The sequence below is a fragment of the Arachis hypogaea genome, chromosome 18 (genome assembly GCF_003086295.3).
Source record: "Arachis hypogaea cultivar Tifrunner chromosome 18, arahy.Tifrunner.gnm2.J5K5, whole genome shotgun sequence".
Lineage (NCBI taxonomy): Eukaryota > Viridiplantae > Streptophyta > Magnoliopsida > Fabales > Fabaceae > Arachis > Arachis hypogaea.
This window is the reverse complement of record NC_092053.1, coordinates 129382248-129409896: the sequence shown is the minus strand read 5'-3', so window position 1 is coordinate 129409896 and position 27649 is coordinate 129382248. Positions and strand designations below refer to the sequence as shown.

Sequence of the window (27649 nt, the reverse complement as noted above, 5' to 3'; positions counted from 1 at the left end):
ATAAAAATTTATTTATTTTAATCAAATCAAATAATTAATGTAATCAATTAATCATAGTTAATATGGTCCAAAAACTATTAAATAATTTAATATTTATCTCAATCAAATTAATAAATATATTTAAATAAATTAAATACAAAATACATTCAAGAGCATGCAACTTAAACATTTGTTAATAATTTGAAATTTCAATTTTTTTTAGTTTCAAATTTCAAAACTAATTTTAAATTTGAAAATTGAGATTCTTTTAGGTGATATCAAAAAAATAAATTAAATACATAAAATATAAAATTATAATATAAGATTTAAATTATAAAATTATTTAATCTAATAAAGATTTTATAAAATTAGTTGATTTATTTAAAATTATACTATTAAAAAATTCTAAAATTAAATCAAGAATTAAGCCAAAATTTTTAATAAATTCTTATCATAATTATCAGATTCGGTTTAATTCGGTCGGTTCGATTGAAAATTCGGTTATTCAATCACTTGATCGGGCCGAATCACTTGTAAAATCGGAAGTGTAACGGATCCGGTCGAACCCGGTTTAACCAGGCGAGTTTTTCATAAAACCGATAATTTGGCCGGTTAATTTAACCCGGTCCGGCTCGTGTTTTTTTTCCTAATACCTGAAACGGTGTCGTTTCAGACACCCCCTCCACTTTCCCTTTGGATGAAACCCTAATGCCCAAATGCCAAATCTGAGAGTCTGAGTGGAACCCCCCTAACCCAGCCAGTCTCTGTGCTCTCTCCGCCTCTTCCCGTCACCCTCACCCTCACCTCGTCACTCTCTCGTCTCTCCCCTCACCTCGACAGTCGTCACTCTCAGTTTCTCACGGCCTCACCTCGTCGCTCTCTCAGTCTCTCACCTCGTACCCTCACCTCGGTCGTCGTCGCGGTCCCGTGCCCTTGCCCTCGCTTCGCCGGCGGCAGAAGCAGACGGAACCGGATCTGGTCCCTTGGGTGGTGGTGGTGGTCGTCTTCTTGCTTCAAACGGTCTCTGTCTCGCACCTGGTGTCGACCTCTCCCTTCCCTGCGCTCTTCGTCGCCGGTAGCAGAGGCAACAGATCCCGGTGGGCTGGTCTTCGTTGTCGTCTTCTTGCTTCTCGCCTTGCCGTCAGCTTCTCCCTCGCCATCAGCTTCCTTCGTGCAACCCGATTTGGTGAGTTCCCCTGTTCTTTGTGTTTCCATTTTGTTGCTGCATCACTGCACTTTGATTTTGTTGCCAAAATAATTTGTTGCTGAAAGTGTTGATTGTGTTGCTGAAATTTGTCATTGATTATCATGAACCTTGAATTTGTTGGTGAGTTTCCCCTGTTCCTTCTGTTTCAATTTTCTTGTTTTTTTGTTGCTGCCTGAAAGTTATCATAGTTAAGTTTTTGATGCTGCCTGGAAGTTATCATAGTTATCATAGCTGAATTTGTTGCTAGAACTCTAGAAGTAGAATTTGTTGTTAGCTGTAAGTTGAATTTGATGTTGAACATATCATAAATGTGGTTGTTGCTGGAAGTAGAATTTGTTGCTGGATAACTGAGTTGAGTTGAATTTGTTAATGAACCTTGTTGTTGTGTTGCTTAAAAAATGCTAAATCTTTTGTTGGTGTATGTTAAGGGATAAGAGATAAGAGTGTTGGTCAATAACAAAATCAGTTTGGTACAGTTAGTCAGGGTTTGTTATTCTGATATCTGATCTTTCTCTTTTCCAACTCTGTTATAAATGAAGCTCTTGCATCCCTCTAAGAGGTGTGTAGAATTGATTCATTGATGGAAGAATAAGATGAAGTTAATTCAGTTCACTAGTTTCTTGTACCTCTCTCTTCAAACTCTTCTTTCTTTGTTTCTGATGTTATGCATAATGCCGTGTTTCTTATGGAAGATATAGATGCAAATCAAAATGAGGAAAATGTTGATCAAGCTCCAAATTTATCCTATGAAGATATAGATGTCGATTTTAATTTTTAAGATCACTTGGACTTTATTTATCGATTGTGTTATCTTTTGCTTGCTCTTGTTTGTTTAAATGGAGAAAGTATTTTGTACTAGAAACTAGTTTATTATCTCTTTTTACATCATTAGTTATGTCTAAAAATTAAGAGTGAATATCCCATCCGGTCCCTGACAATTATCTCGAAAGGACAACGAGGCCCCTAAGAAAAAAAACACCCAACCTGGCCCCTGATCTTGTTTTTTTGGGACTGATTAGCCTCTGTGCCAAAAAAAACATTGATTTTTTTTGGCACAGGGGCTAATCAGTCCCATAAAAGTAAATCTCAGGGGCCGGGTTGGTATTTTTTTTTGTCAAGGGCCTCGTTGTCTTTTGAGGTAATTGTCAGGGGCTATTTTGGGTTTTTTTCAAAAAATGAATTAATATTTTATTATTATTATTATGTTTGTTCAGACTTGCATTTTAAGTTTTAATACATAATTTTAATTTTATTTATATAATTTATATTTTTTTAAATTATGGACCGGGTCAACTAGGTGAATTAGTGACCCACCAGTTGAACCAGTGACCCAGTGACCCGGTCATATGATCAGGTTGATTGTCGGTTCGTTTCTGATAACTATGATTCTTACTGTAAATTTGTTCACTTTTAATGTTTGTCTAATTATATATTTATTGTCTACTAAGTATATCGGTATTATAAAATTTGACCTATAAATATATTTGATTTGGTCTTATTTTCGTGTATTGCACGAGTATAAAAACTTGTGATTTTGATCAATATATTATTTTGTTTAGATTTGATTAGATTATTGGAGGGGCCGTTTATGATTTTTATCTTATATTATTGAAGCCGGGCCAAAGATCCATGGAGATGCTAATGATGATATTGAAACATGTAACCTAAATATAAATAGAATATAAGAGAATACCCAAAATCAAACTGAAACAGCAGCTAGCTATGCTGACTGACCATAATGATGCGGAGACGAAGGCAGGGACGGAACTGGTCAGTTGCCCCACGGCAAGAACGCGGAAGCTGGCAGATGTTTCGGATGAGAATATGATGGAAATCTTGCTGAGGTTTCCGGCAAGGACGCTTGCTTCCTTAAGGAGCGTGTGCACTTCATGGAGAAACCTAATTTCCTCCCCTCCTTTCACCTGTAACCACCTTCGTCGTTCATGCTTACTTGATCCAACTTTGACTACGCTACGAATTGCTTATTGCACTTGGGCTTACAGAAATGACGTCAGATGCGGTACTATCGGACTTCTCTCCGTACACTCAATCTTGGACAATCCTTCCGAGCCTACTCAAGTCGATTGCTTCAGGGAACAACGCTACTACGGAATCATTGGTTCTTGCAATGGATTGTTATGCTTGGTTGATGAACATGCCTACAAATACATGCATGCCATCTTGTGGAACCCCTGTACGGGATTCACATTCGAATCACCGGAAATCAGCGGCGAAGTCCGCTTTTGTGGCTTTGGTTACGATTATCTCAGTGACAGTTACAAAATTTTTGCAACTATAAGGACGGAAGGGCCATCTAATTTTGAGTTTAGTACCAGAATTTATACATTTGGGCCAACTTCGTCATGGAGAAAAATTGATGATATCCCAGTAGCCCTATTTGGTGTCCCAAGTGACAATCCTAGTTGGGATGTTAATAGGGAAGGGGAATTTTTCGGTAGTAGCAGATTATGCACTCTTAATTGGTGTGTTAATTACGTGGTTCTTTATTTTGATTTGGGTAAAGAGACTTATGGTCATTTTTCTCTGCCTGATAGTGAAATAGATTTAGATCATCCTTATTATTTTTCAAGGGGGTGCACTCACTTATGTGTCTTGAGAAATTGCCTTTCTCTTTGTTACGGGCATAAGAGTACATACGAGTGGATTGTGTGGCAGATGAAGGAATACGGAGATGCTCAATCTTGGACTAAATTGGCAGTGATTCCGGTCTATGAAAAATTCACTTATCCAGATCCTTGTCGTTGTTTTCAACCTCTTTACATCTCGGAAAGTGATGTTCTTTTGGCATTTTGTCCATTTTTCGGCATAGTTTTGTGTAACTTAAATGATGGGAGCGTAGATTTTCCTGAGATTGACAACTCTGGCATGGGGAACCATCCTGCTTTTTCTCAATGTGTCGGGTATAGGATGGCTTGTATCTACCATGACAGCTTAGTTTCACCAAATGGTCTTCAAAGCAACTCATCCAAAATGCTGCTGCGCTTCATCAAACCCAAACTCAAGCCTATTGACTCTTAAAGCCTGTTTGCGCCTTCTCTTGGTGAAGCCTTTCTAGCACTACCAACTTTGTTATTAATGTTATCGAATTTATTTATCTCAGTATTATGTTCTTGTTTCAATTGGAATTTACGGCTTTATGATAATTCATTTGATCTTCTTCATATTCTTGTCAAATAATTCATAAGAAATTGTATTTGCTCTTGGTATCGTTATTTCTTCTTGTAAATCATTGATTAGGTAAAAAAATTAGTATACAGTTGCACCTTATGATTTTCGATAATAAATCTATTATCACATTAATTTTATTTATTCATACTGAATTGAAATACTACTATTATGACATTAATTTCTGCTGCCCATATGAATATGCTATTGTACCAGCATATTGTTTCTGCAATCTTGTTTCAATCAATTTATAAGGAAACTTATGGAATTCAATTTACTTAATGACATTCAGCTCAATATTCAGGTGATGAGATTTTTGTTGGGTTCTCCTAACTCTTGGGTCAAGTTGGTAAAATCATTGATTCATATATAGTTGGTAATGTTATGCTCATGCTTTCAAGATTTTTAGGCTTTAGAATAAAAATACCACATTATGTTAAATTGTTTATCATTGATTGTATTCAAGATTGTTGTTTGGAATAAAAGAAGGGAATAGATTAATGTATTATGTCTTCATCCTTTTAAACTTGTCTATTATTTTCCACTCATGTCCCTCCAACATTTATTAAGTCCGCTTATTAGTTGTTTTTAGATTCTATACTTGTTTGATATTTTTTTATGACATTAAAAAATAAAATTGTTTACATATTTGTTGTTGATGCAATTAGCATTTTTTAGCTTTCCAATTTCTTCTTCGATAATTTAGATATTACCCCACCCCCCAATTCTTCTTAAACTCATATAAGTAATGTATACAAAATTGATGACAAGGCTGTTTAGACTTTATAGAATGGTCTGTGTATCAGAATAATTAATGACCATCTTCAAGTTGCGAAAGTTTCATGAGATTTTGAAGCATTATATAGAGGCTATTGAATGCTGATCACGATTTCTCCTTTGTTCAAAACTGCATTTCAAGTTATAGGTGCTTATGTTATAGTTAGATTCTGAGTTGCTGTATAAAAATAATAATAAAAGAAGATAAGATTGCACTTGATTTAATTAAAGCTTCTACAATAAATACATGGACTTTAAGAACAATTTCCAACGTTCTGTTTTGTAGTTAGATTCATCCTTTGTCTTTAAATTTATGTTTCAACACTAGTTTCCTAATTATGGTATTCTCATGTCTGTAGAGACAGTAGAGTGAGGTAGTAATTCGAATTATATTGTATAGAATTTAGATTATACAAGGATGTCTCATGTAATGTTTAGTGTACTGATCTTTTACATATGATTCTCTTTTTCTTTCTTTTCTGAGTCGAGCTTTATTTACAAAAGAGTAATGCTAGGAACCAAAAGGGTATTAGCCAAAAACCAGCCAAATACGTTTGGGTGAATTCAAAATTTCTACGAGTTAATATATATAGATGTTTCTTCTGCTAAGTATCAGAATGTTTCTTTTTCATACTAAATGGATGTTCTTTTATATATTTTTCGAATTTTTTTGTATTACAAATGTGAATGTCTCTATTTCTTTAAAATTTTATAATTTTTTTTAAATTATAACTGGATATTTCTTTTGTTAAATATTAAGATATTTCTTTTTTCCATATTAAATGTATTTTTTTATATTTATGTAATTATTTAAAAATTTCTTTTGACTAAGATCAAGTGTGTAATTTGTAGTCAACACCCTTCTCTTCAACTACCCGTTCATCCTTTCAAAACCACATCTGAAACCAAATCCCCACTCCAACCGAGAGCCTCCCCTCCTCTGTCCGTCCACCTCCCTTCATCTCTTATACTTCTTTTTTTGTTTAGTCCAGCTAAAAAAAAAAACAGAAACAAAAAAAAGAAAAATTTAGCATTACTTTTTATTTTCTTTTATTTAAATTTCTGCATCTCTTTCTTGGTTGCTGGCGGTGTCCGGGAGCACACAGTTGCAGTGCTGGCAGCAAGTTCTATAGGCTCTGCGGTAGAGATTTGAACGAGATGATAACCGGCACCTTGCAGCACATACTCCGTTACAGAGGAGTGAGTTTCAGTGAGGAGGCAGAGAGAATCTGAGAGAGAGAGAGAGAGGAATTTGTGTGTGTGATTGTTGGAGGTGAGTAGGTTAATATGAGAAAGAAAAGGAAGATTTTTATAGTTTTAATTAGGTTTTAATTAAATTTTAAATTTTGAATTTAAAAAATTTAAAATTAATTAATTATTAATATAAATTAATGTGGTTTTGTTTAGTTTTTGGCTCGCATCTACTTTTCCTTTACAAAATTATCAAAATCAAGAGTTTGTTGTTCATGCTTTTGTTGATTTTAGTGAGGCCTTTTTTTATTTATATTTTGTTTTGAAGCTGCTTTTTATATGTTGTTTTGATTCCCTTTTGTACTTGATTTTGTTGTTGTCTATTTGTTTCTAAGGTTACTCAGTTTAGATTTTAATTTTTTGTCTCTCTCAATTGCTTTTGTGATTTGTGTGGAGCATGGGAAGCAACATGTTTCTTCAATTTTTCATTTTATTAAAAAGAGATTAAGGACTTCTGATGATTTGAACCCATTATTCTATTGTAACACATGGTTCAAATGTACCTTGACAAAAAGAATCCGGTAGGGATCTTTGCTTTTGTGAATTGAATATTGAATGAGCAATGCTACATGTGTCATATGGTCAATAAATATTATTATTTTTAGTTAGTAATAATTTATTTCCTTATTTATAGATATTTTGTGCACAAAAAATATAAAATTTGTATTTATATTTATTAAAATTTTGTATACATAAAATAAAACGATTTGCATCTACACTTTTTCAGAATTTACATATATAAATTAGTAAAATTTATTTATTAAAGATAATTTAGTATTTATGTTGGTCAAATAATGACAAAAAATACTAAAAGTTATTGGCCTCAAAAACTCTCATTGAAAAGCCGTTTGCTTCCGTCAAATCTTTTTTCCTTGTTACATTTATGTATGGCAACGATTTTGATTTCTATGAAGTTACATTTAGCTTTGAGAGGATGTGGTGCTTATTTACGTGACGAATGCCACTCCCTCCAGAGGTTAGGCCTGACATTTATTAATTCATTGCTTCTCAATATTAATTTGATTATCAATAAGTATAAATATGGTTTAATAATTTTTTTAATTCTTATTTAATATTTGTTTAAGTATTAATGTATTAAAAAAATTTTAAGTAATAATAAGTAAATTACGAAAATATAAATTTAAAATCTATATTTAAAGTCAAATAACTTTAGAAGCAAAATCTGAGTAAATAAGCTATTTTAGAAGCAGATTGCATTATGGTAGTACATCTCAAAATCAACGTTCTTGTTTCATGTGCAAAATAGCTTAAAGCTAAGGCTAAAATGAGGAGTTACTGTAATAAATAAACTGGGATACAATATTATCAGATTACACAAAATGTAAAATAGATATTAAAATGCATTTTTTTTTTATAATCTATGTAAATCGTGACAGAGATTCCATGGTTTATAAATACACGTAATTCACTATAGGAGTATTACAGTTTACGTTCTAGGCCAAAATTAACATAATCTGTGATAGGGGTCTAACGGTTTATGCGTTAATGAGCAGTTTGCATAAATACAAAATAAAGTAAGTGTATAGTAAACAAAAACATACATAACACAAACACAAGTCCATGGAAATAAACTAAGTACCGTCATACAATACAAAAGTACACGACAAATCTGACATACATAGGTATCATGAATGAAAACATGAAATAAACAGCTACGGCTCCTACCTGTCCTCATCCTCCTCGTGAGAGTCATGTCCAAATGCGCCTAAAAGATGCGACCCTGTACCACATCGAGCGGTTGGTCTCACTCTGGCTGGCCTCTGGCGCTGCTGTGCTCGAGGATCGACGGGCATGCCACGCCAAATGCAGATGGAGGCGTCCCTCCCATGCCCAACCAACTGTCATACGGGCTGATAGCAGGCTCATTCAGGTCTACATGAAACTGGGGCTGGTACCCCTGAGGATCAGACATGTGGGACTGGACATGTGGGACTGGTACCGCTGCATATCCTCCATATCTGAGCGATACCCCTGTGCAACGTCCATCTGGGGCTGAGTTTCCGGCACCTGATCCTATGGGGTATGGTGCTGAAAATGCGGAGGGTCGTCGTTCCGGATGAGATCTGCAAAGTCGGAATAGAACTGTGAACTTCTGACCTCGTGGTCCATATCCATCGTGAAAGTCGGGCTCGCCAAGTCATCATACATCTATCCATGGATCTCATGGTATATCTGGGAACTCGAAACATGTGTAAGAGGAACCTCCTGGGACCCCTCCCCTGCCTGCTCAGTGGGTCTGTCACTAGGAACACTAGATGCGACCCTGATGTACCACCCTGACACTGAGGACGGCCACACCGGACACGGTGATCGGCATGTCCGACTCCGTCGCCACCAAATCTGTCATCCTGAATCATGTCATCCAGCCATCGCCACTCCCGGTCTGTAGCCCGGGTACCAATGCGTCGTTGCTGCTCGACGCGCCTGTTATCAGGCATGTCCGGCATCGGAACCCTAGAAGGCACCTGTGACGACCCTCTCTGAACAACATCCTGACTGATCCCCTCGATCCTAGGATCGGCAATCAAGGAATCTGGCGACAGAAACCTATGGACCACTTTGTACCACCATCGCAGAAAGTCTACGGACGGCCTGGGATCAGGCACCCGGGAAATACTCAGAACAGCATCAACCCTGTTCTGTCAACTAAGGTGCCATACCTAATAGTAGCTCGGGAACCATCTGTCCCCACCCTCCCATCCTTGGCATGGAGCCAGTCTATATTCGAGGCCGGCTCAGGCTCGTGCTGAACGTCACCCAGCTGTGGCAGCACCCTATCCACCTGGTGTCACTCAATGACGGCGAAGTATATCAAGCAAGTACATGCGCGCCATAACCGACTATGCTCCTCTGTGAGAATCTCTGGATGAACAACAGCTATCACGTCGAGCGAAGTATAAGGCTCCCAAACAATCTACAAACGTTGACAGAACACATTTATTAGTCCATTAACTAACAAATATATAGTTAATTACTAGATAAAAATGGAAACTAAATGAATAAACTTACATCTCGATCACCTAAGCGGTCCAATGCTAGGCGACACTGGATAACTCTCTCCTCCTTTGTGATCGGATGTTGGCAAGTAGGTGGCCCACCTAAACGAACACAATATTATACACATGTATAAATTGCTAATGACGTAGTTAACAGGTAGAACCATAATAAAAAAAAAAGTTACAGTTCAAGTCCAACTGTACAGATATGTATACCTGGATGCCAATGGGAAGGAATAGGTGTCGTATCCCCGCGGCCTGAGGCTAGGAAACCGCCAGAAAATCCATGAGTGCAGTAGCTGCAGGGGGCCTGCCATGTTTGTCACGTTTTTGTTGGCCACCCGACACATGCAACGATATAGCCAAGCCAACGCTGCCGACCCCCAACTATAACTACCCATATCATCAAGCCTCGCCACAAAGGGCAACCACCGTATATGAACCCGATTTTCACTCTTGTCACCGAACAACTGAGTGGAAAGTAGCATCATAATAAAAGTCCGTGCATATATGCGTGCGATCTCCTCCGTAGCATCATCCGGCAGCACCCTGAACCTCTCATGAAACCAGGTGAAGTGGACTGTATATCGCTTTACCTTATTTTGTGGTGGAAGCTCCCCAAACAGTTCCTGAAACCACTCCCAAGCCGGTTTGCCTTCTTCCATAAGCTTTTCAAAATCTGTTAGGCACCCGGATATAGGTAAACCATCCATGGGCAGCCCCAGCTGGTATGCTACATCCTGCAGTGTGATAGTGTACTCTCCAAAAGGCATATGAAAGGTATGCGTCTCAGGACGCCACCTCTCAATGAAAGCGCTGACTATGGGCTCGTCCAACCAGAACCACCGGACGTTGAGCCTCGCCAGGTGGTACAAACCAGCCCTCTCCAGATAGGGTACGATCCTGTCATGCAAAGGCATGTTCTGCTGCCTCCGGACACTATAAATACACTTAGTCGGCTGGAACATGTGACAGAAGAAACAAAACATATAAAAAATCCAACATTAATTTAAAGTAATCTAACACTAAAAACAAAATATTAAAGTTTAAACAGGTAACATACAGTTCCTGTTTTCTAATCACAAAATTCAATGAAAGGCATAAACGATTCAAGACCTTAATCTAAATTTAAATATCTAAATCACATTAGAAAAATATTATACGAAATACATTAACTAAAAATAACCAAACTAACCTCTTCGTTTATGCTGCCAGCAACGTGCGCAACGCCGTTGAGCTTGTAAAGACTGCGTGCCTCCGCTATAGTCCTGGCCCGATCTCAACTTAACCAACCCCACTTTTCTCTCTTTTCCTCTTTCTAGAAATCCTCTCATTATCTCTCTAAAAAACCTTACAACCACCACAAATGTAATCCGCGAGATCCCTAAAGGGTATTTATACTAACGCATAAACTGCTAGATTCATGTCGCGGTTTATGCACACTCGTCATTCACACATAAACTGCCATACCCCTGTTGCGGATTATGTTAATTTTGGCCTAGAATGTAAACCGCGACACCCCTGTAGCGGATTACATGTATTTGTAAACCGCAGGACCCCTGTCGCGGTTTACATAAATTATGAGAAAAATGCATTTTGGTATTTATTTTGCATTTTGTGTAATCTAGTAATATTGGATGCCAGTTTATTTATTATAGTAAATTGTCCCTAAAATAAATACTTACATTAGAACTGCGTCCAAACAAAACTTGTGTTTTAAATCCAAATCAGCATACTCAATAAATTAAATCATTTTAAAAGTAGTTTCTTTACTTCACTGGTGGTCAACCTCTTCTCTTTCTCGTTGTTCCTCTTCTCTTCCTTGTCATTTTCTCTTCTCTTCCTTGGCATTCCTCAACAGCCTCCTCCGTCGTGGTTAATCACCACTCATCTCCTCTGTCATCGTCGCCTGGCCGCTTTGTCCATCGCAATCACGCCGCCTTACTGTCTTTGTTCTGCCGGTTCTTTGCTTTCTGTTCTCGTTAGGTTTGCGTTCGCATTCTGTAGCTCATGGTTCATCGTTCTTATATAGGATTCTGCAGTTCTAGCATTCTGTTTCTACAATTCTACTTTGGCATATTTTCTTCTGCTTTTACTATTAAAAAATTATTGTTATATATTATATTTGATTTCTGGTTGATTGTTTTTCTCAATTGTTGTTTTAAATTTTGGTTCTAGTTGATTAAATTTGATATTGCTAGATATTCAATTTTTTCTTTCAAATTCTGGCTGGTTCATTAATTTTTCAAAATTTTTAACTTCGTTTCTTGAAGTGAAGTCATGTTCTTCGTTCTTAGTTAGAGTTCTAAAAATTTCTGCAATTTCTAGAGGAAAAAGTATAAGTAGACAATGAGATTACTAAATAATATGAATAATGGATATATTGGATGTTCAATTCAATAGATATGCAGATGATTATATTCATTATTTTTAATTGGATGGTTATTTCTTTTGATTCGATTTACTCATGCACAGTTAACAATGACTGGATGTTCAATTCACTAGATATGCATATGGTTATCCTAATGTTAATATTTAAGAGGTAATTTGAAGGTAGAGTATTTTTTTACTTTATTAGGTCAATTCTAGACTATTATTCACATTATTTACAAAAGTCATTGTCTATCTAATAAAACCATTTCTAGAGATAGGTTTAATTTTACTTAATAATTTAATTTTAAAAAGATTTTATCTTATCTTACAACAAATTATCACGTTACTCATAGTAATAATCCTATTTTGGACCCAAAACATTACACATATGCAATTTTGCTTTGGGAAGATGAATGTGTCCATCCAAAAAAAAAATTGTAGGTATATATGATTCCTTAAATAATTTAGACGTAATTATAACTACCGTGTAATATTCAGATATATTTTTATCCATTCTTTTTAAAAAGTAACATTTTTCGTACTTACATATTGGCTAACTTTTGAAAAAAAAAAAAAAAAAACAATTCTATGGTCTATTTACTTGGAAGATTTTGTGGTACTGTCTGCACCATGGGATGTGGTTTGTATTTGGCATAATCTCAAAGTGACGCGTGTATGGCATGGCTTGCTAAAGGGAGTGCGAGTAAAAGAATACCGTTACTGATTTTTTTTTCGTTTTCCCGTTTCTGATGTGTTTAATTAAGTGTTAATGAAAATTTGTTGAAACATATAGAATTTTTATATGATTGATTGTGAGAATTTGTTGATATCGTAGATGGATATATCATATAGGAAAGTTTTCAAATAGTCCAGAGCACTTTACTGGATCTCTGATGATCCAATGCTAGTGGCTGTCGGATTTAACAATTAAATAAACATACGGTACTGATTTATCTAGATTTTTCTAATGTGATTCATAAAATATTGAGCCTACCATATGAGGTGACCTGATGGTGAGGTTGTCTACTGGTAGGGGGTATATATGGAAGCTGGGGTCATTGTTGCCCTTTTATGGCTCAAGCCAGCTAACATATAGAACGAGTTGCTGAAAGTGTATGGGCCAGGATGGTAATATTATGGGCCGGGTTTTTGTTGTTGGATCCGATTAGCTTAAAAAACCATTACCCCACCCCCAGTAGAAAACCTATTTCTCCTAAGTTGTAACCTAGCGCAGCCACTGTAAAAGAGGGGAGAAACCCCAGTACCCCAACGCGAAACCCAACTCCAGGCAGCCCACCCCGCGCCTCCCAGCCCCTCACAGTCGCGCCGAAGAAGCGCCGAACAAGCACCTCCTAGCCACTCCCAGTCCAAGGAACCTGCGCGGCCTAACCCCCTTCGGGTCTCGCAGAACGAGCGCCTCCTAGTAGCGCCGGACAGTGACGAAGCAGCGCAGACCATCCCCTCTGAAGAGTGTCAAACCGGCAAACCCAACCCCTCTGACACCAAGTATGGAGCCTCAATCTCAGGTATTAATTTGACCAATTTCTTTTCTTTGTTGTGTAATTGAGTCTATTTCTGTTTGAAATTGCTTATTATTTGTCGTTAACAGTATTTGCAATTGAAACTTAATACCTGGCAGATGTAGAAGCTCCGGCTGCATGCATCATATTGATAGAAACGATTTCCTTTAACACACATGCATAATTTAATTGGTCCTGCCATTATTTATGTCTAATATTTTGCATGTTGAGCTTATACAAACGTATTATAAATTTACAGATTTTGGAACTTTCTATTTTGATGGGGAAACTATTGGTGGGCATGAGCATAAGGATTCCCTTTCCATGACCTCTTCAGTTGTTCCATGGGTAACTGCATTTGCTGCTACAGTTTGTGGAGAAATAAATGTATGTCGAGTATATGTGATTACTGTCCATTTTTTTTAAAGAAAAAAGTTTCGAAAAATAAAATTTTTGTGTTTTGCCTTTGCATTTAGCAGCTTCTAGTTGATAAAAGATTGTCTTTAGCGAAGTTTCTATTGGGCATTGGAGTCCCAGGGGATGCTATAGAGTAATTCAATCAAGTAGAACTGTTTGGTCTTTAGCTGTTTTGCACTTTGTTTAGGGCAACTTTATGGTCTGTATTGTTCTTTTCAGTTGATATTTTTTTAGAGTTGCAAACTTGTCTGAAATGTTAACACTTTTAACTGAAATGTGTCACTTGCAAGACAGGTGGATGCTGAAGGCAGTTCTCCAATTCATCACAGAATGTTCAATCTATAAAAGAAATGTCTGTTTCCTATAAATGTAACAACCCGGTTGCCATGAATTTATTTGTATTTGGACTTGGCTTCAAGGAAGAAATACAATGTCAATCGGATGCATGAATGTCAATAATGTAACCATCATTGAAGTGCACTACTAGTATTTTAAGTTGGACAATTCTTGTCATGCCATTCCTATTCCTCATGACCATTTCATCAAGTCTCGTTTTCTACTTCCTAGTAGGGCTGAGACATCAATTAAACTTCTTAATGTAGTTTGTGCTAGGCATTTTCATGTCTCTTTTAGCAAGTGAAGCAATTATGTTTGTCATGGAAGTTGTTTATGGTTTTGTTGTGTTCATTTTATTATGCAGATAAATATGTCTGCTTATTAGATGTAGGTGTGAGAGAGTCGGTACAGATTTTAGTATTTTTTTTGGCTTACTTGCATCGTTGCATTGTATTAACTTATTTTTTTTGCATTTTGCATTTCCTATATCCGTTATCAGTTTATAATGAATTTTTGTAGCTGTATGTGTTTCGTGAAATTATTATCATTAATTAAATGTGTGTCATTCTCAATCCCCAATTGCACCAGATGATAAGATTGTTGTGGTTTTTTCTTGTTACTTACATTGGGCAAGTTAGTTTGTTTATATAAAAACAAATATTTTTTTTTTTACAAAACGTGTATCACGTTTTGGCTTTTTTATAATAAAAAAATATATATTATTCACAACGACGTTTTGTCTTATTATATTTTTAGAAAATATTTGTCTTACAAAACCTCAGTAACGTTATGTACTATCATAATAAGAATGTAAAATATCAAAATGAACAAAAATTATCGTATCTGACATTAAATTTGTCTATATGTAAATATCTTAGCATGCATGTACCGTATGTGTTGAGATGCCGTAAACAGATGAGGAGGGTAAATGGATTAACGGATTAATGTGCTAAAATCACGTTTGAATAATTAGACATCGCTGAGTTAATAACAGATACGCTGGAATAATAAGGTGATGTTATGCGTGAAGTGAACATTAGATTAATTATTACAATAGAATATACGTTAAAAAGTAAACAATGGAAGACAGTGAAATGTAAGACTGCTACAAGGCTGGAAACACATGGTGGTAGGTGCTGTTATAACTAAGGTTAAGAGGAGCCTACTTCCTAACCAGAGTTAAGTATAGGACGAACATGGTAACGAAGCTAAATAGGATACACGGGTAGGGATTTCGTTGCCGGCGCCTCTGGTTGGATCGGTTGGGTTGACGGACAGTTGAGTGGTTCTCCCCTCCTTCAATTTGACGTTGCTCCTGTCTGCCTTCGTCGAAAGGGAGTAGTTGGTCAGGAATGGGTGATGGGTTCTGGCAAATGGATGTTGCATGAATTTGTTGCGCTAGAGGACCATTGTTGGTGAGCTGAGTCTCTAATCGTCTGGCAGATACGAATTGTTCGAACGCCATGCGAGCTTCATCTAAGGTTTCGTAAGACTTATGGAGGTTGCCGCTAAATTCGTTAACTTGGCTATGACAGGCCGGCCAGGAACTATAGATACCAGGAACCCTCCCTACGAAAACAACATAGTATTTCTTCTTGGCACGGACCATTTTGACATTCCAAGGGAGAGTTGTGTGGAGTATGTTTAAGCTGTGAGGTTGGTTTTGGTGGTTTTTAAAGGCAACGAGTATGGCTACTGTGATTTGAATAGGAAATTGAAATTGTGCAACTGTAATATTTCCAACGGTTGGAAATGTTATCGAATGTGGGGCTCACATGTGTCGTTTACCAAGGAGCATAAACTAGGCTAATTTTGGTTTGCTTAAGGACATGGTTCTGGTTGAAATAAAATATTATGAAATATAATACAAATTTCAATACTTAATTTTAACAAATGAAATATAAAACAAGTACGTAATTCAATTGTATCGACTCATTTGTTTAACGTTTAATATACAGGTTTTATTTAAATTGTATTAACTCATGGGAGGTTGACGAAGGCTTGCAGGTCGTAGTCTGCGCGACACTGGATGCAGGGGATATGAGCGGCCCCTCCGAAAGCATGGACGGAGTTTCGCTCCGCTGCACGTCTGCGATAGTCATACAGAAGAGGCATGTGGCCCCTCGTGAAGCACGTAGGTGAGGCACAGACGGTGTGTTGTTCTTGTATGTGTGGCATTTGGACCTCACCTGACCACAAGATTATCAGAATTGAAAAGCACCTTACGTTACAATCAGCGAGTGAACCAGCCGCATCAAGCTGGCGATACAGTTCCAGCCCTTTTTGTTTTCCGACGTTGTCGTCCGTGCGAAGCAGCAACGTCATGCTCAGTGCGTATTTGGCTGCTGCATGGCCTGTACTTGTTGCACTATTCAGCATCTGGAGGCCAACGTTTTCGTTACGTCTGATGAAGAGTTCCCGAAGTGCCTCTCGAAACAGAAGTTCTGGATGGCCAGCTACCATGCAGCGATCAAAGAATCTCTTTGACTCTGGGTTGATGCACCACCACCACGGCGTGGCATGCGGCGGTGGGATGGAAACACTCCGGCGAACAATATCGGTGTCTCCCGCATTGCGTGCAGCCTTACAGGTCATTCTGAGACTGCACAGGTCGCGAATGGAGTGTGACGCAACTTTAATGGTTATTGCTACCCAGATGTCGTTCGGAATGAAAGCGATTTTTGAAAAACAGTCGATTGTCATCTTCAGTTTGTTCCTGTTGGTTCCTATTTCGATGGGGATGGGGATACGTGTTTAGAGTATGGGGTTTGGAGTGTGGCATAGTAGTGTAGCCTCCATATTTATAAGTCCACCGATCCCGTTAGAAACCTAAAGTTGATTGTGTCACATACATTCTGAGTTATGCATGCGTAATATTAAACGTTAGAGTAAGCGTAACTATATTATGGTGAAAAATGAAAACTGTATGGGAAATGATATTATTAATTATTGGAAAATAATACATTACCAAGAAGATTTTTGAACAATGTTCCCCTACCACTCTCCTAATTAAATTTACTCTATTAATGTTATTATAATACATTTTTCAGACGTTGTTAAACAATAGTTGTTAGTTAGCTACACTTTTCTAAACCTGTAGTAGTATACATTATTCCACGTGCACTCAGAAGATTGTTAAAGGTTCGGGCATATTCTTAGCCGTTTAATTTATGAATAGTTAATAGTTAATTTTTAATGTTATCTGCGTAGTTTTGGGTACTTTAATATCATGGCTGTGACTTTTGTGTTTTTCAATTTTGTTTCGTGTATCACATAGAGAGGAGATTAAATGTGACGCGTTTAAAATGAGATAATAAAGCGTTGAACATATGGTGGAAGGTGGGAAAAACGGATAGGTGAGGTTAATACATTTATTATCGAATTTAAAGCCATGGGGAAGCGGTGTGACTGTCCACTGAGATAACTTTGTATACATAATTGGAATGGAGAATGTGATGAGGCATGTCATATATAAATATCAATAAGTTTGATGTTTGAGATTACTTCGCTGAGGAATTTGTTAATAAGATTGAAGGTTGTTACATCCTTTTGTGAGTGAATCGCTGTTCATTGGGTTGAAACAATGTCGAGCCCCACCGTTGGTGATGGAAGTGGTTCTTCCGGAGGAACTCGCCCTGGCGCCCCTCTCCGCGACGACGGTAGGGGGTTTCACATTATCTTTTTTCCCTGTTAACCTTTACGTTTACTCATTGTTATTGTTTTTTCTGGTTTGAAAGTGTAGAGGTTGTCCCCACGGTGAATCCTGACCAGTTTGTCATCATGGAAGACCTTGAGCAAATGCTGCGCAGGGCATGTGACGCCCTTAAGACAGACCCTCCAGTGTTTGAGCCCCACGATTGCGTTTACGTTCATGGCGACCGCTACTATGGGTTTGTTGTGCATGTGGGGGGCCCACCGGACGGAATCAACTTTATGGCCAACGGTAGGTTCTCAGCCGATGAACGCATGGCCAGGCAAGATGCCGCTTTATCATCCCTGCAAGCGGTTGTTGGAGAGTCTGGGAAGGAGATCCTCGACTACAATCACTACGTCGCTCAAAGTTGCAGGGAACGTCTTATGGATTTGGAGCGAATATCTAGTCTGTCCGTCGACTCCCGTGTCGCTGAACTGGAGGCTGAGAACGCTCGGCTTAGGGAGCGGCTGGCTTATTGGGAAACCTTGAACGGCCGTGGATAATGTTTGTTTGGTCTTGTGCTGACGGTTTACTGTTTCTGGGGTTTGGGGTTTGTTGGTTAGGGTTCATGGTTGATGGTTTTAGGGTTTGTGGTGAAGGGTTTATTATCCATCTTTTTGTGTGGTAACTCTAACATTTATCTTCTTATTACGTTATTATGTAATACTGACAATGTATTTCTTTATGCGTGGTTTACAATGGCTGGCACAAAGAAAAAATTGAAAAAACCCGTTACATGCAGCTTCGAATATGATATATTATTTTTATTGCATAGATAGTCATGCAGGTATGTGTTATTTTGTTCTAAATTAAGGTGCATTGCATGCAATTGAAGTTAAATTTAAAGTCTTCCGACGTGTGGTTGAAAGTTTTTTGTAGATGGAAGTGTAACATCTAATACGGAGTAAATGGAAGAGCACAGAAGTTGCTATCATAAATGTGGTAGCCGAAAGGGTAGAAAGTGTTTGGTATTTAATAATGTAGAATGTACTAGCATAATGAACATAATTAGGTTTGTGGCCTTCCTTGTTATTTGATTTATAATTATTTTAAATAGATGGATACTATTGATAGTTGATATTTTGTATCCATGAAGGAAATAAGGATACAATGAATTTTTTTTATTAAATTTTCTTAGCTATAATAATAATAATAATAAGCATAATATTCATAATATTCATCATAATAATCATAACAATAAAAATATTAATAATAATAAAAGTACATTCAAAGTAAGTTATTGTTGAACTTATTTTTTTCGAAATTCTGAAATTTATTTTCTTTTTAATAGAAGATAAATTTTATTGTAATTATAATAAAATATAACTATTATTTAAAATTTTAAAAACTATGACTCGAAAATAATAATTTAAAATCAAATGTTTAAATTAGCTAAACAACCATGAAAATTAAATATCGAACATCGTTAGGAAGTGTCTTTACAAATTTAAAAATTAACGGTTTAAGCATATGACTTAAAATTTAAAAAATACCAACCTAACCAAATAACTTAAATTTTAAAAATGACAACCTCAAAAATTGTATCGAAATTTAAATGAAAAAATTTCAAAAAAAAGTTAAATTTAAAGCAAGGAACAATCTAAGCAAATAACGCAAATTAATATTAGAATTTTGTTGTTTGTGCATACGTCTGCCAAAGAAAATGGATGAAATAAAATAATTTATGACTGAATTAATTTTATCTAAATAGTGAAAACAATAAACATACAAACCAAATATGTGTAATCAAACCCATGAGTATTCAGGTACAGTTTGGGTAACCAACTAAATTAATCTCCTTTTGATAAAATAACTTAAACAATAAATTACTCTGATAGAGGTAAATTACAAATAAGTTATTTTGTGATTGGATTCTTAACTCTAGAAGTACATATTTTATACGACCGCGATGAAAAGTAGAAGTATTCATTTTTACTAACTTCTCTATAAGATCCTAAATAGCTTCTTAGAAAGTTGCAATTAGGTTTTGAAAATTGCACCAGACATTAATACTACTTCTTTTAACAAGTCCAAAGTTAAAAAAAGTTACTTCTAAAGTTTTCCAAACGGGCAGAGTGTCAAAATTCTAAAGGTTAAATCTATATTGTACGATACTTAAGGATTCCAAAAAATATTTGCATATCGGTACGTTGGTTTAAATCTATACTAGATAAATATTACGTGAATTTCTTCTTATTTAGAAAACTATAATTTATTTGTCTTTTATTTAATTAAAAGGTTAATTATTATATAATAGGAGTTAAATGTAACTATAATATAAGAATTAAAAAATGACCCACATAATGAGTTTAATTATAAATAAAATTTTTAATTACATCTATAATATTACAAAGAGTAATTACCGAATAACGTAATAAAACGCACTTCAAAAATAAAAAATGACGATATAAGAAAATAATAAATTTTAATTTATAAATTGCATTTTAAAAATGTGAGTGGGAACCACTTAATAAAGTTTTCTGGCCCATGAGGCACGAAACCGAATGCCTTCCAGAAGAAGACTATATATCGAGGGCTGATGGCACATTCTTCTAAGTACTGCAATTCTGATTACGTTACTTCAATTAATGAATTAGATAAGATTCACCCTTGATATCTGCTGGATCCACACGTTATCCACTCTGTACGTTTTCTTTTACCTCAAATTATCCCCTTCTTCTTCTGTGTTGGTGCCGTGAGGAACAAATGGCCGAACAATACGCCAAAGGCGACACCGTTAGGGCTATCAAAGCGGCAGGAGAGCCGTCGCGGCCCATGGTAGGTTAACGATTCCGCTTCTTTTGTTGCGATTATTTGTCACTCTACTCTCCGCATTTTGTTTTACCTCTCACGCCGACTCCTCGTGTGCCGTTATATGCAGCGTCTGCCATTACCGAATGGTCTCCTCCCCAAAGGTAGCAATCATCTGTATGTCACGGTGGCCGATGGCTCAAACCATACTTACAAGATTGCATGCAGCCCCAAGGGGTGGAAAAAGATCACACTCGGCAGGGGATGGCAAAGGTTCTATCATGAATACAAGCTACAACCATCTAACATTCTATTGTTCAAGCACAAGGGCAGAGACGACTTCAGCGTTCGCATATTTCAGTCACCGGGTGTGGAAAGGACGTATGATGTGTCCGGTGATGACTCTGGCGACGTCACACCGCCCAGAGTGCCAAGGAACCGTACACCCGCTACTCAAGCGCCCCGGCGTCGACTGGGGTGTATCAATGTCCCTAGGAGCGCAGCTGCGGCTGAGGTGGAGCAGACATTTCAGTCCGAGCACCCCTTCTTCATCATGCACATCACAAAAAGGCTTTTGGGCATACACTTCCTGGTAATTGCTTTCCCTCTGCACGATATATAGACCTGTTTCTTTGGTTACAATTGGGGACCACATTATATGTTTTGTTCCCCTGCCGTTCCCTTTATTGAAAGTAATCTGCGTGGCAACCTGGTCCGCACCAACTGTGCTTCTGTTGATGGTACTTACTTTGTTTGCCAATGTGCCATTCTACGTGGGCCATATGTTGTGTCTTGTGCTGTTGCTTAGTTGTTAATCGTTGGCTATGTGCTGGAGCAGTTTTTGACTTCAAATTGATTACGGATATATGCTGGGAATGTCTGTTGTTGTTAAACTCTTAAATTCCATTGTCTAGGGAAACAAGCACCCAATTGCACGCTAACTGTTTATAGTGCCGTCATCAGTAGTTGCCGTTTGTATAATTTTGAATTCATGCACATTGCATTCACGTTACAACTGCCTCTTCGAACTTCTCCTTCTCGTTTTTTGTTTGAATTTCATTACAGAATCAGCGCAACGCATGCTAATTGTTCATAATGCCATCATCAGTGGTAGTGGTTTCATTCTGTTTCATTTCATGGACAGTGCAATGTTGTTACACATCCCCTTAAGTCCATATGATTCTATATCTTTTTTTGGCCAGCCGAATGTGCCGCACTTTGGAGACGACGTCAACGATGATGTGATGGTCACTCTGACTTCAGGGGAGATCTCCGTCCGGGCCGTCTACGCAAGATACGTCGGCCAAAGAAGGCGCAATTGCGGAAGCATTAGCCAAGGGTGGGCGAAATTCTTGACCAAGTGCAACATAACTGTGCCCAAGCTGGCCGTGTTTGAGATCTCCCGTACCCAGCCAGACGTGCAGCTATTGGTCCAATTTGTTGATTTTGAATGAATCCAAGTGGTGTGAATAACATCCTGACTATGTTATTTTTGGATTGGCTATTTCGATTTGTCAACAACTTTATGTGCTGTGTTGCGAATCCTGATTTCTTGCAACAGCGACATTTAACTGATTTTGTTCATGATACAATGTTCTGTCCATTAATTAAGTAGTTTAGACACAATCTATGTGCCTTAGATTATTATACAAGTTCAATTCGCACAACACCATGGATGCTATGTACATTGAATTTAATGTGACTCTCCTTTTCCCTCCGTAGATTGTTTTACCGAAGTTGTTGCGCAATTTTTTTAACTGTTGTGTCATGTTTTTTGCACTTTAACCTTTATTAGCGTTACACAAATGTTGCATTTATCTGCATTATTTTGGCTTGGTTCTTCACTGTCAGTATGTAACACAGGTAAAAGAGGAATATTTTCATCTTTCTCAGTGGTTTTTGTTCTTTCACATTCCTGGAAGGTGCAAGTTTCGTAATTTCTTGTGCTTATGTGACCATATCTGCACTGGAAAAGAGAACATTTGTTTGTTGAATTGTTTACTAGAAGGAAAACAGCTGGTTTGTTTGGCTGCCTGGAATAAATGTTTCGCTTCAAATATTTATTGTTTATGGTTTTGCTGATTTCATTTTATTATGCATAAAATCATCTCTGCCTATTTGTTGTTGGTGTCCCATATTGGTTTCAGAATTGAATAGCTGAGAGGGCAAACATGCATCGTTGCATTGAATTGTTTATTCATACATTATCAAACATTACGAAAAAGAGATTTTTTTTGCAACCCAAAACTGCAAGTTGGAGCAATTAATAAGATTTTAGCCGGATAAAATAAAGGTACCGGTATATGTTGGTTCACAGCATGATCGTATCGCTATTTAAGCTGGCCAAATAAATATCAAATTAACCATCTCTTTTAGCTGTTTGCCTGTTTCCTAGTCTCATTTCATCAGGACATAGAACACAAGTAATGAGAAACCAAATTTTTCAACCAAAATAGTCTTTACATCTCTGCCTAAACCTTCTCATAGAGACACGGAAATTACAGATTTTAGAAAACCAAGGGATTAGAAGCAAGAAACATACGTTTATATCTGGTTAGTTGCCATGAGTTTAACTTTAACCTACGGGGTAATGCAATCGAGGCTATTGTCGCAAATAGATTCAAGCATGTGTATCTTAGACTCCAGCCTGGTTATCTCCTCCAAAAGATGCGCGTTTTCCCTCTGCAAAGACTTTGCACGAAGATAGTTGAAGTCTCTGACCTCATTACCCGTCTTTTCTAAAAGAACCCACAACATGCTGAACGCAGCGTCCTCCCTCGCGTCATCCTCCAGGACCGTGTAACGACCCTTCGCCCGTAGGTTTGATCCGAACGGATTTCCAGGGATTATAACATTGAATGCATAAATAGGACCCAGATCGTGGTGGAATTTTTCCTCACGAAAGAAACAAGGGGTGGGTATTTTAGTGTCGTAGTAATACATCGATAGCCAGAGCTCCATGCTGTTGCTAAGGGCGAAGTTATGCGACGCACACTCATCTTCTGGAATCATTGGTGCTCCTGTAAATGAAAACATTATAATTTGACCATGGTAGTGTTTGGTCTCTCAACAATGCATGCGTTGTTTGTTAATATGCTAATTGTGAATATAGTGACATACATGGAAAGGTAAATCAGAACTTTACCGCCAACAACAGAAGCAACGCGTCCGTCGAATGTTGGGAGGGTTCGCGGTGTTCGCGGCGGTGATTCCAATGTGCCTGTCTCCAACATGATTTCCGCAGTTGCCTCCCTGTCCGCCAATAGCGTCTCTATCCTTGATTTGTAGGCGTGCAGTGCCAAGACGTAACTATTGTAGCCGGTGTACTCCGGTTCGGGGTGATTCAGAATCTGCTTGTTGGCTTCTTCAAAGGAGATGTATACTCCCGTGTTGTGTCCCTTCGTGACAACGAAAAATGTGAACTGGTTCATGGTCGGCTCCATTGGGCTCGGACAAGGGTGCTGAGTTAGTAAATCTTGGGTTTTTTACGGTGGAAGGATTCGGGGATTGAATTTTTTATTGGTTTTTCTTCTGCCCCTCTCACCACAAATAAAGTCTTTGTATGGTTAAGGAGACTTCCAGGGGAAGCTATGAAAGTGGTATTTTCGATAACAACACCCTAAAAAACATGAAAACACGGTCTACTCTCTTCAATCGCGTCACATCAATATCTTTATCTGAATGATGTGTCTGCCGTTATTCGACAAACTTGCCCTATCCGGATCATTTAATTTTAGGCAAGTGGATACAACAGTATCTGCTGACGTGTAATGAAATCCAAGTCCTAGGGCTCCGGCTCCTGTATAGTTCCGGGTTGGTTTCAGGCATGGGCCACTAGCTTGGTGAAGGTAATGAGAGATAAATTACATGAATGGGGGCTACGGTATGTGACTACACGCGTTGCATGCTTGGAAAGCCATGGTCACTGCTGGGCCACGGACTCGAGCTAGGAGGAGGGATTTTGGTTCAAATCCCGTTAATGTATCGATGTCAGGAGCCACTTCATCATTGGAAATATAAGGATGTGACATGAGGAGATCGTATCGGTGTGTCCACTTGAAGACGTCTATTGAACATCGATTTTTCTTTTACATTAACCATACCAACGTGAAAGAATATCGGTGGCAAGCGAAATTTGTTGTCGCAATTGTTTGTTATAGCAAAATTTCATAGTGTTTTGTCTTAGGAAATGGCAGATTTATATTTATTCTTACGAAAATGCTAAGGCCCAGTTTCGGTGATCAACTTAATTAGGCTCATTTTCATAAATTAACTTAAACAATAAATGATTTTTTTTAAAAGTAACTTATAAATAATTTATTTTGTGTTTGGATTTTTAACTCTAAAAGTCCTTAGTTTATAGAAAATGTAATGAAAAGTAGAAGTATTATGAGAGAAGTCATTTTTTTTAACTTATCTATAAGCTCCAAAATAGCTTTTTAAAAAGCTGCAGTTTGGTTTTGAAAATTGCACCAGACATTAATACTACTACTTTTCATAAGTCAACAGTTAAAAAAACTAAATTCTAGAGTATCCCAAACGGGTACTCATGGGTATCTTTTAAATTTCAGATTTTATTCCGCCTTTAAATATAAAAAATATTAATTATCGAATAAATGTAGTTAAAAGACACTCATTATTTGTAGCAAATAATGTTGGTAATTAAAAATAATTTAAACTTCAGATACTTGAATTTTCTCTAACTTCCTATCTACTTCATAAAATATCTGAGAAACACATCAGAAATCATAAATCAGATAATTCAATTTCAACGTTAATTAAAAAATAACATTTTTTGCTATTAATCTAAAAATACACGTCTAATTTCTTCTTAATTCTTTTATTAACTTTTTATTTATTGCAACGAGTAATTAAGCCCAATTTTTTAGGATTTTATTCGATGAAAGTATTCTTAACATATTAGTATCATACATGATATTTTTTAGGGACTTTACATGTGTAGGTTAATAATTAAAACCCTTAGTATTTATTTTTTATAATTCTAAACTGAAAATCTTCAATTTTACTTAATCAATTTTTCGACAATATAGTTTAATTATAATCCGTTAATAGTTAAAAATGCTAAAACTATATTTTTTAAATTTTGATGTTGAATTCTTAAATTTTACATATAAGTTTTATTTACTTTATCCTTTGGATGTATATATAATGTTAAAAAGACACGAAATCTATTTAGATATATGTCTTTTAACTAATTTTTAAAATATTGTAATAAATGGCTGATTAAAGGACCAGTTTTAAAGGAAACTTAGTCGGACTATTCTTTTTAATACCACTAAGAGGGCATTGATTGTAATTCAATCGAAACAAATGTTGTCTTCATTACTATAACGGAAATTTATTTTTAAGCGGAGCGAAAATATTAAGGGCGAAAAATGCCAGCTTGCAACCTGGGCTCTGCTTGGCCTGGCCTGCTGCTGGGGTGTTATAAAATAGGTACAGCCCCAGGCACCTTTAAAAGCCTTAATACGTTAATAGGCCAGGCGCAGTCCAATTAACTGTTTAACAACCCAGGCCTGTTCAGAGCAATGTCTGCCCTTGCCTAACCTGTTTCCACCCTTAAGCGCAGTTGGCATTAATGGCATAGCTAGTCCGGTCGTAGTATCTAACCACAGTAGGGAACAAAGCTGTGCGAACCGGTAAAAGTCGATGGAGACTGGTCAATACTATTCGATGGCGGTATGCATTTTTCAACATTGGTAGCACCATATAACCGGCCAGTTTCATCGGTTTCTCTCTCGTGCTGCCCGCGTTTAATCGGTTTGAATATGTAAAAAACATTGGCAAAAGTACACCCGACTTTTCGCACGGTGCCTGGTCAATACTCATCAATTTTTAAACGAGTCATTTGCACACAAAAATATAAAATTCCATTGTCAATTCTACCCTTTAGTGGTATGAGTAATTTTTCCGGCGGTGGTGGAGAGCAAGTGTCATCGTATTGTGCGATATGGCCAATTTGGAGTAGCATAATAGAAAATATAAATATTTTACTATGAAATTTGTTGAAATATTATTATAAGAAAATGTCACAAGGAAACCACTGTTCGTCTTATTCCTTCTCCAGCTGCTTCGAACCCTAACACAGGGTCGGAAAAAACCAACCATAGTTGCAATAAAACGAATAAGCAAGCATATCCCAATTCTGCTCATACAACTCAATCAATGCAATAACCCCAAATCGCAAACGTCAACCGAAACACGCTGCACGAGGAAAAGTGAAGCAGAGTTCTCACCTCCTAATGGTTCCCAGCAAGAAGTTCAGAATGACGTGCCCACCCAACAATCTAAAAACAATCAGAAGAACAGAAGATCATCGTATAAGAGGCCAGCATCGACTGGTCAAAGGTTTGTGCAAGGAGGAAGGAATGAGTTTACCCAAGATTTTTGTTTCTCGTGTGGACCCGGATTCCTCTCATTCATAAACAAAATCAGAATTCACATACCTAAACGAAGAAACAATCTTTTAGGGTCCCACTCTGTAGTAGACTAAAGCACGACTGCGTCAAGTCCATACAGACACTTCCCATTATTGTTGTCGAACTTCTTCTTCTTCCCATTTTTAAGGCAGAAGACAAGACACCACACCCACTGGCACAAGAATGACGTTTATTATTCCTTCTTTGAAAGTGCGATATTTTGATAAATTAGAGTTCACAAATCCCCATTATAATAGACAGGAAGAAAATGGACAGAAGAAAATCAACAGAATGACTGAAGACTTTATTTTCGTCCTGTTTTTAGGGTTCGTAGGGTTCGAATGGTTTGGCAGAGGAAGAAGATGAAAAGTGATTTCATTGTGCCATTTTCTCAAATTTATTACAATAAATTTGATAATGTAAAAAATCTTGTTTCTACCGTGTCACTCCAAATTGGCCACATCACACAAACCCGTGCTACCTAGCCTCCACAACCGCAGCAAAGGTTCTTCCGAGCCGAGCAGACCAAAGGTTCATCGATTTTCGGACCGAATACGCCCATGCCGTCCCGTTATTACAAATATGGTTCCATTTATGTCGTTGCATTTATCGAGTTATCTATAATCGACAGTACCTTATGAACGAGTAAGGCCTCTGTATGGAAAAATCTAAGATGTGCTATTGAAATTATCCGAAGTTCA

At 37.2% G+C, this 27649-nt stretch overlaps 1 protein-coding gene and 1 long non-coding RNA gene across 4 annotated transcripts; both read left to right on the top strand.

Annotated features, from left to right (window-relative positions):
• The first annotated feature begins 654 nt into the window (after nucleotides 1-654).
• On the top strand, nucleotides 655-4553 carry LOC112771075 (F-box/kelch-repeat protein At3g23880). 3 transcript variants are annotated; one of them, XM_025815665.3, is made up of 2 exons: nucleotides 655-1165; nucleotides 2801-4553. In XM_025815665.3, the coding sequence occupies exon 2, from the start codon at nucleotides 2909-2911 to the stop codon at nucleotides 4223-4225; it is 1317 nt and encodes a 438-aa protein (XP_025671450.1). In that variant the 5' UTR covers nucleotides 655-1165; nucleotides 2801-2908; the 3' UTR covers nucleotides 4226-4553. The 3 variants fall into 3 exon arrangements, with proteins under 3 accessions (XP_025671450.1, XP_025671449.1, XP_072080621.1); XM_025815664.3 differs by having other exon boundaries at nucleotides 2746-4553; XM_072224520.1 differs by having other exon boundaries at nucleotides 657-2128; nucleotides 2309-4553.
• Nucleotides 4554-12584: 8031 nt separating this feature from the next.
• LOC112771822 (uncharacterized) lies at nucleotides 12585-14384 on the top strand. The gene is made up of 3 exons (XR_003187230.3): nucleotides 12585-13316; nucleotides 13570-13697; nucleotides 14022-14384. It is a non-coding gene; the product is annotated as an uncharacterized lncRNA (long non-coding RNA).
• The last annotated feature ends 13265 nt before the right edge of the window (nucleotides 14385-27649 follow it).